We start from the raw sequence: 10,075 nt of genomic DNA on the forward strand, positions 1-10,075 counted from the left end.
AATGTATCTTCACCATTACAATTCCATTTGCGCCTATTTGTAGGTTAGTTCAACCATTTCAATTCCATTTGCACCTATTTGCAAGTTATGAACTGCATATTCATACCATTTTAATCCTAAATCTAAGCAATATGAAAAGGGAAACATTAATCTAAAGAACGTGAAAACGGATTACCTGGGAGTCGTATCCATCGGCGAAAATGTTGGGGAAATGCCGATCCATTTGCTGTCGTCGGAAAATGTTGTCCGACGGAGGGTTTCAGTCGATATCGGAAGAAAGGGCTGCTGACGAGGGTTGTTGTCGATTTCGATGCGGAAACGCAGAAAAGCAGATTGAAGTCAAGGGATTAGACTGGGGACCAAAGTGGAGACCCGATTTTACAATGAGAGGAGGGGCGAATTTACAAAAATACTTTGATTTCGCAGAGCATTCGTCAGTCCTCGGAGCCCATAGAGGGGAGCTCCGCCAAACGTATGTAAATTTTTGTTTTTTGTGACTAAATTTTGAAAAAAAAAAACGAAAAAAATATCTATATAATGTATTTTCCTTTAAAAATAATAGAGTAAGTTACACGAATGGTCCCTATGGTTTAGGATAATTTGCGCGTTTGATCCATAACTTATTTTTTTAACATGGAAGATCCTTTCTATTTATTTTTGTTACGCGTTTGGTCCCTGTCTTACCTAAAAAGACTATTTTTCACTCGATTTGTTAATTTATTTAAATAAACACAATGCTAACCCCAACCCTTTCACCTCATCTTACCTATCTCATCATTTTTCCCTATTTAAATTATAGTCTTTTTAGGTAAGATAGGGACCAAACGCGTAACAAAAACAAGCAGTAGGAACCAAGCGCGTAACAAAAACAAATAGTAAGGACCTTCCGAGTTCAAAAAATAAGTTAGGGACCAAACGTGAAAATTATCTCAAACCATAGGGACCATTCGTGTAATTTACTCAAAATAATATCACCAGTCAAGAATTGCCGCGTACGCGTCACCAGTCAAGAATTTCTGACGGCAAGTGGAGCCACCACAATGGTCACCATTGGCCATGGGAATGGTCTTTGGCTCAAGGGAGTGGTAGACTCTACTTCATCTTCAGCTTTGAGAGCTCGACTCCCTTGGTCTTATACACTTGGTCTTGTGCACTTACATCGCTTTTTATTTTCTTTCTCTTTCTTCACACTGTCGCCTCCTTGCTCCAAATCCTTTGACCGGTTCCAAGAAGCCTCCATCGCCACCCTCTTTCTTCCCCATAGCCACTGCCGCCGCCTCCCTCCTTCCCCGCAGTAACGGTAAGTATTCTGATGGTTTTAACTCATCGATTTCAGTGTTTTGCGTGATCGATTTCTGGAATTTCTAATATTTTGCTTTTTGGTCAATAATTGAAGTGAATTTCCATTTTTTTTAGACAATTTCTGATCTTTCGCTTTTGATCGATTTCCACAGTTCCTATTTTTTAGGTAACTGAAGGCAATTTCTGATCATGTCAACCTGACTCGTGAAGCCAGAGGAAGAACAAACAGGAGATGATTTGATCTTTATAAGAGATTTTGTTTTAAAGTCAAACGCTTAGTTTGGATGTGGATACAAAAGCTTTTTAATAATCAATTGCTGATTACAAAAACTTTGTACTAATAGATACTACAAATGGAATGAAGTTTGCTCTAGAGTTTGCAGAGAAATCCATACACACACAAAAAAAAAAACATTTCTAGTTGTTTTGATGTTCAAAATCAAGTTATAACTTTTTTTTTTGAAAAAAGGAAGGGGTAGTTTTTAGGGTAAAGGGTCAGTGTTCACTAACAATGAGTTCTGTTATTTATTCACTGCTGGAGATGACCAGTAACAATGACCCTATGTATTCTTTTCCTTCCTCTAACCAATACCCTTACACTAACCCTATTACTCCTCCAACGTATCCTTCAAATTACCAGTACCCATCTGGAGCATACTACCTACCACCTCCCCGAACTGCAGTACCCTTTCCTGCACCATATGATCAGCACCACGTCATGGGTATGGACCCTTCAGCACGGGCATTCGTTGGTGCTTGGTATCCTTCTTGCGGGTATTGTGCGCCCATAATGGAGATCGATGTTCATATCAAGAAAGAAACCTTGAAGATCGTGCCCGATCAAGAAGATCCTGAAAAATTTCTTGTTGAATTCACTTTTGATGCCTTTGTTGCTTGCAGGTAAGATCTTTCTTCTTATATATGTATAAACCTTGAAGATCATTGCAATTTTTTTTTTTTGTAAACATCTTTCCGGTTATGAACCTTGTAGATATTTACTCTGTTTTATGTAGTGTGAACCGACTGATAATATATGTGTATGATAATCGGTTTTATGTTGTTCTCCTCGCAGCATTACCCTCTCTGTCTTTGAAGAATTAGGGGAGGACATGAGTCCAACAATAGAAGACCTGCTTCCATCAATTACAGTGGATTTCCCACAAGGTTTTGGCCAGAAATTCAGACAGAAGTCCGGGACTGGAATTGACCTTAGACTATATCGGGTAAATGATTACACAGAGGTATACCATTTACAAATTAAGGCACAAAAAAGTCAATGCATATCAGAAGATGGAAGTATGGTTAGTGGAAGTATTATTTCCCAATATACTCTAGCAGAGTTTGAGAAGGAGAAGGATGAATGCCAGGTTAGGGTTACAAGCCAGTTCTTAAAGGTGAACAATGTGGAGTATGATATCGGTAGATGTGGTATTTATTTTTGGAATGATCCTGGTGAACAATATCGTAAAATTGGGAAGTTATTGGTTTCTAATATAAAAATTGGGATGGGGAGTAGTGGTACGATTGTATTTAAGGGAAGTTATGATGATAGGGAAGTTGCTGTGAAAAGGATTGTGAAGGAACATTATGATGTTGCAATGAACGAGATTGCAAATCTGAATGCATGTGATTGGCATCCTAATATTGTTAGGTATTATGGTGTGGAGAAGGATCAAGATTTTGTTTATGTTGCTCTTGAGAAGTGTGTATGTAGCTTACATGATTTGATATTGTCACATGGTAATTTGGGTGTGCAATTGGAACCCACAACAGATGTTTTTAAGGATTTGAAATTGTGGAAGCCTAATGGGTATCCTTCATCTACTTTGTTGAATTTAATGAGGTTAGACCTTTTTTTTTTTTTTTTTTCTTCCAGTTAAGTGATATCTGGTTAAATGATGATTAAAAGATATGTGATAAAATGATCGAAAACATGGGAAAATGGAAGGAAATAACTAAGGGGTGAATGCAAGAAATAGCGATGTACTTTTTTTTTTGTTATATTAGCTTACTTTTTTTCTTTCTATTTCAACATTGTACTTTCGTTTTTTTCTTATTAGTACATTGTTCTTTAAAAGATTTACCCAGTTATAGTATTGTACTTTACATTTTCTTTATTAAGACATTGTTCTTTGAAAAAACTACTTTGTTGTAGCAGTGAAAATTGCTTTGTATTTAACATTGCTATAATTTGGTAAAATTTTCAAAAGTACAATGTTGTAATAGCATGAAACGAAAATAGGATGTTATATCAAACAAATAGATGAAAATACATTGCTATTTCTTGCATTTAATCCAAAGTAAATCAAACAATGGTCTAATCTGTTAAGTAAGTCTCATTTCCCTAAATCTCTATTAAGTCGTTCTTTCTCTATTAAGTAAAATAGACATACTCATATATGGATTTATTACCATATCAATCCATGCTCTCATCAAGTCAAATAGAACCAGTAACTTATCTTGTAGCCTTTTGGGGGCGATAGGTGCAACATTTCTAGAATTTATTTTAAACTCATTATATCTTTATGGCAAATGTGAATTTCAGGGACACGGTTAGAGGACTTGCCCATTTACATGAACTTAAAATCATTCATCGTGACTTAAAGCCTCAAAATGTCTTAATACAAAAATATACTTATATCTGTGCGATGGTCTCAGATATGGGTATTAGCAGACGCCTAGCTGCAGATAAATCTTCATTAACCAAAAGCACAACTGGTAACTTTTCTTTATCATTATGATACATTACTTTACTATATTTGAATGGAAAAAATAGAAATTGCAATATAGTTTCTAATTTATGTCATTGTACTTTTTTTTTTCTTATTACAATATCGTACTTTCAAATAATTCCTTATTAAAGCATTGCACTTTAGAAAATTTACCCATGCTAGTGATGAGATTGCAATTATTACGGCATGGCACAAATTAACATGTTTTTATGCTATGTCCTTCTCCACATAGGACGTACATGTGTGATATCATACCGACGTAGCAAAAAATTGTAACGTTTTATTATAAAAAACTGTCAATATTAGCCATGAAAGAAATATAGCTAAGATGAGAGAGAAAGGACAGGTTTTTGTAAAATTAAATATAAATTTCATTTGATATGTCGATTTCATCAACGATGATCTAAAACGCATCCTATATGGGCAGTTTCTTAACTATAAATTATATGACACGTGACACGTCGGTAGTTGTGTAACATGTGGCACATCATCGTAATTGTAATCTCATTGCTGTGATGGGTTTGTAAAGTGAAATTCTCTGATGAGGAATAATCAGTGTTGTAATGAGAAAAAATTGGAAAGTGTATTGTTATGTCTTGTATATCTTAAATAACTGTAGGGATCAAAAAAAAATTTTAATCTTTATTTAATTTTCGTTTAGGGAGCACCGGGTGGAAAGCACCCGAACGACTACGGAATGAAAGACAAAGGCGTTCTGGGGATTTATTCAGTCTTGGGTGTCTGTTTTCCTTCTGTATCACTGGTGGTAAACACCCGTATGGTGATGCAATTGAGCGTGATATAAATATTTTGAACGGAAAGAGATATCTATCATCCGTAGAAAAGATTCCGGAAGCCTTTGATCTTATCTCTCGTCTCCTAGATCCTGATGCAGAATCCAGGTATGATTTTGTATTGAATTCTTTCCAACAAACATGATAAAGTATGGTGAACGTGGTTTAAATATCAAAAATACCATTTATTTTAATGATTGCATTAAAATAAACATGTTGACTGATTGCATGTTTTAATGATTTGAAATTGCATTTATTTTATTATTGGCAAAATACAGAAAAGTCATTTAAACTTTTTTATAACTATTTATTGTTGATAAACATGTTGACTGATTGCATGTTTTCTTTATCCTCGGTACTCTATTTTGATGTGGCAAAGCGCAAAATACTAAAACGTCACAACGTACTTTCATCATCTTATTGATTTAATCACTCAACTGAGTAAACTATTATATTATTTGAACGTTATAAAAACCATTTTTTTTCTTGTTACTCTGTTTTTGATATGGCAAAGGCCAAAATTTGAAAAAACACCATGCAGTTTAACCATTTTTAGCTACTGATCTATTATTATAGTTATTGTAAAGAATAAACAGTTCAGCAGCTAAACTTAAAAAATGGTAAAAGTACTTTTTGTGTTTCTGTATTTTGCCTCTTTTGAAAACCGCTGACTGGGAAAAATGATTAAAAAGGTATAATTAATGGCTTATTTACTACAAAAAATTGTCCAGCAGCTAAATCGATAAAATGGTGGCAGTACATTCGTTTTTTCTTCCTTTTGCCTTTTTACAATACCAGTAATCAAGAGAAATGTTTTTTTTAAATGGTCAAACTGTATAGTTTTTTAATTACCACAGAAACTAGTTAATTCACCAAATCGATTCAGCTTTTTCTGTATTTTCGCTTTTTCTAAAACCCGGTAAACACAAAAAATGAACTTTATGAAAGGTCAAAAAATGTACAGCGATTTGATTACTACATATGATTTATTAAAGGACCAAATCAATTAAATGGTGAAAATATGTTATGGTTTTCCTATATTTTGCCTTTCTTCAAGACCAGGTACCCTGAAAATGTGCTTTTTTGAATAGTCAGATGAAGTATAATGGTTTAATCACTAGAGAAACCTGTTAAGTAACTAAATTGATGAAATCGCTGAAGTCCATTGTGCTTTTCTGTATTTTACTCTTTCGTTTTCAAGAGATTACACATGTGCATTTTTTCTTATTCAGGCCAAAAGCCACAGAAGTATACAACCACCCTCTATTCTGGGACCCTGAAAAACGTATCTCCTTCCTTCGTGACTCAAGTGACCACGTAGAACTAGAAGACACTGGTTCTAATCTCCTAAAATCACTCAAAGACATCAAGCATTACAAGGACTGGAACCAAGAATTAGACAAAACACTCATCACAGACATCGAGCGTTGGAGAGCATACAACTATAACAGTGTGCGTTGTTTATTACGAGCCATAAGAAACATATATTGTCACTATGGTAATCTCTCAAAAGCGTCGCAAATGTTGTTTAAGAATGACCCCACAGAAGTCGATGGATATTTTAGCCACCGGTTTTCAAAACTTCTTATGGATGTGTATGAAGTTTTGAAAAAGAATTGTGTGGAAGGTCAGATTCATGATAAGTATTATAAACAATATCAGTTTTAAGTTTTATATTTATGGAAAATGTCAATGTACTTTATTTCCTGCCCTTAGGCTAAATGTTGTAGATAGCAATGTATTTTTATTAATTTGTGTATTGTAACATTGTAATTCTTATTTCTTTATGTTACTTTCATTTTTTTAGTAAGGCTTTGTTTTTGCCATAAAAGTCCTTAAGTTTGTTAGTTTTATGCGGTTTTTCCCAGTAAAGATTTTGTGTGGTACTGCCTAACATTTGGGTCGTTTCTCTCACATTAGCCATTTAGCGGATCAAGGAACGGTCATTTGGCAACACTCCCTCTCATTAGAAATGAGACTATAAAAAAGGGTCCCTTGTTGGGTTTTATTCAAAAATACTCTAATTATAGTGATATAATTAACAGTAAAAGCATTTTTATTTAAATAAATTAAAACCATTTTAACCCACCAATGATCTTTTGCAAGATTTAGAAAGATAAAGACAAAAAAAGAAAGAAAAGTGTTACAACCTTTGAAGACTTTGATTCTCATGGGAGATTGGAGTTGATGAAGTGTGGCATGAAACTTCAAGGTAAAGTTATCCATAAATATCCACCAACAATAAATCAACTTAATAAGATGCTAGTCTTCTTCTTGTAATAAAAGAATTTCTTAAGTTCTTAAGACAAAGAAACTATTTTTCCTTAAAAGAGAGTTTTCAAGTATCGTTTGTATCATTATGTTTTTGACACTTTAAGAGACAAAAACTAGAGAGAATATAAAGACGGGAAGCACCAAATTTCATGGGTTTTAGCTAGTAAAAGAAGAGATACATGCATGCATTTTAATCATCTTAATCCAAGTCCTTACTCATTGAGTATTGATGCTTTAATACACCATACATCTAACAAGAAAAGGCTACAAGTGTAATGTTGTGATATTTCTTCGAGCTTCATGTTGTTTGTGGGTTGCGTCATCTGGTTAAACCTGAGAATCACAACAAAGAAAGAGCTGACGTTAGTCGTTGTCCGGGAGGGGGTCTCGAAACAAGACTCTGACGGTCTAGTTAGTAAGTGTATGGGGGAATTAGGGTTTTGTATTAGTTAGAGAGAGAGAGAGAGAGAGAGAGAGAGAGAGAGAGAGAGAGATCCCTTCTTCTAGAGAAGAAGGGTCCTTTATAACTATCGTCCAGGGAGCATGTCCTTGACAACACCTTTTATCTTGTTTGGATTGTTAGGACGTGGAGGCGTCCTATTGGTGGGCCGTGCACCAGTAGTGGTTATCTACCATTGGTAGCGGAGTTATTGAGAAGCGGTGCTTTGAGCGCTACTATAACGCTTTGTATCGAATAAATTCCTAATTCGAGGCTGTTTCCCGAGGATCAGTTATCCTAACGCTTAGGTCCTTTGCAAAAGGTGAGATTTAGACTCACTTGGGTGCGAGTAATGTAATTGAGGTGATCTGGGTGTTTGGTTTTTGTTTTGCAGCCTGGTGGTATTTCGGTAAAGTGTCAGTTCGGGCTTTTATGGAAATTAGATTTTTGTTCGGAAGGTCTTTAGGCCGGTATGAGTTGATAGAAGTGTTGGGTTTTGGTCATAAGACATCCTATGTGCTCATACAAACCCTAATGCTTGGATCTAGGTTTCTCTATTGTACATGCTTTGAATCCAAGACTATAAACCCTAATTATAGCATATATATAATCATATTAACATGAGAATAAGTTTATAGTATTACCTTGATTGTTATGTAGCAATAACAATCCCAATTCCTCCTTGAATTGACTTTGGAATGCTTAGAGTCACAAGTGTCACTCCTCTAATGGCTCACAAACACCATAAGCAAGAGGATGAAGAGGAGAGAGGATGGAGGCTGCCAAAAAACGTGTAGAAACCCTTCTTAGAAGCTTAGCCACGTTTTTGAGCCTTAAGGGTTCTTTATATAGTTGGGCTATTAGGGTTATCTAACAAGGAAACCCTAATTTGGATGCTTAAGCCCTAAGCAACCCATAGACTCCTTTAATTAAGCCCATGGACGATTTCCTTATGGGATTCCCATTAGAATTCGTCCATCCCTTAATACAAGGCAATCCATGGCCCAAATTGCAATTATCCTATAATTACAATTCCAGTCCCTTAAGTTTAATTAATCTCTTTTAGTCACAAAACTAATTACCAATTAATTATTGACTAATATTAATTAAACAATATGATTTCTCCTTTAATATATTATACTCATAATACATTAATAAATCATATTTAATCCTTACTCTCCATAAATCATCCTATCAAGTTGCTTTGGTGAAGGCAACCCAAAAGGACCATGCACCATCGGGTCAAGTACATACCAAAATAGTTATGGACTTAGACACTAATCCAACAGTCTCCCACTTGGATAAGTCTAACAACTATTCTGCGTATGACTTCAGATCCTGATCTGCAATCGTAGCTTTCCAAAGCCGCTGTCAACTCTGATCATATCAGATACGCGTGTCCTTAGATAAGGGATCATATATTCCTCCATTCTTGATATCGTCTGAGATATGATTTCTAATCATTCTCTTTGTACTACTTCTCGATTTCTGATTTATGACGACAGACTAACTGAACAAATCAAATTAGTCCTAGCCCGGCCGAGCATTTACGTATGTCATCACTAAACCATCGAGGGGCCCAAAGATATCGCTTTTATCCTACTTTTGGATAAAAGGAACGGATAAACTTTGATACAATGTTCGCTTGCACTCACTAACCAAATCACACACAACAATACGTTTTATAACACCAAGTTACTAGTGCGTTTACATATTATCAATGTGCAACCGATTCGCAAGATACAACTCACACATCTCGGTTTGAAGAATATAAGATGTTATCGTCTCACCAATCACTCGTGATACAATTCATGGAGTGATCCTAGTGAGCGTGGGTTTAATCCAATGCTCAAATCATATTCGTAAGCACTCATGAACGTTGCAGCAAACATTTGCTTATGTCTAATACTCTTCTAGACAATCCACACACCAATTCACGACAGTCTTCATTCATATCTACTTCCAACATATGAACGACTGTGGCCCGTTTGAATAATTCGATTATTCTTGATAAACTCAATTATTCTGGAAGTCAAAACATGCAAGGTGAAACACAAGAATAATACTAATCCCATATGGCCTCAAACCTTTGAGTATAAACAAAACACGTTTTATTTATCACCATATCGATTACTCATTATTTGTCGTTTCGGTTAATCAACTTCGCATTTGAATTCCAACACTTGTCCCATGCTCTTAGCATGTACACAATGTTTACCTATGGTTCTTACTTTTGCGAAATAGACAAATTGAACACATTTCCAATCATTCTCATTTTACAACACCAAATCCATTTTCTTAAGTGTAAGAATGTCAAATTCTTGTTACTTATAGAATACACTAGATTCTAACACTTTATGCAACGATCCTTTTGTAATGTCACTGCACCAAAGTCTCAAAGACTATTGCCAATGATATTACAAATTCCTCTATCGGAAATTGTTACAAGACAATTCCTTAGATTTGATGTCTCTCACTCAAAGTACATTCCTTTGAACATCCTTTCGCATAAAGTTTCTAATCTAGACATAGAT

The 10,075-nt window shown here is 35.1% G+C and overlaps 1 protein-coding gene across 2 annotated transcripts; it reads left to right on the forward strand.

The window, feature by feature from the left end:
• The first annotated feature begins 1,018 nt into the window (after positions 1 to 1,018).
• Positions 1,019 to 6,595, forward strand: LOC111887627 (serine/threonine-protein kinase/endoribonuclease IRE1b). 2 transcript variants are annotated; one of them, XM_023883793.3, is made up of 6 exons: positions 1,019 to 1,300; positions 1,455 to 2,202; positions 2,375 to 3,145; positions 3,848 to 4,020; positions 4,696 to 4,936; positions 6,061 to 6,595. In XM_023883793.3, the coding sequence occupies exons 2-6, from the start codon at positions 1,814 to 1,816 to the stop codon at positions 6,494 to 6,496; spliced, it is 2,010 nt and encodes a 669-aa protein (XP_023739561.1). In that variant the 5' UTR covers positions 1,019 to 1,300; positions 1,455 to 1,813; the 3' UTR covers positions 6,497 to 6,595. The 2 variants fall into 2 exon arrangements, with proteins under 2 accessions (XP_023739561.1, XP_023739562.1); XM_023883794.3 differs by having other exon boundaries at positions 1,469 to 2,202.
• The last annotated feature ends 3,480 nt before the right edge of the window (positions 6,596 to 10,075 follow it).

The sequence above is a fragment of the Lactuca sativa genome, chromosome 2 (genome assembly GCF_002870075.4).
Source record: "Lactuca sativa cultivar Salinas chromosome 2, Lsat_Salinas_v11, whole genome shotgun sequence".
Lineage (NCBI taxonomy): Eukaryota > Viridiplantae > Streptophyta > Magnoliopsida > Asterales > Asteraceae > Lactuca > Lactuca sativa.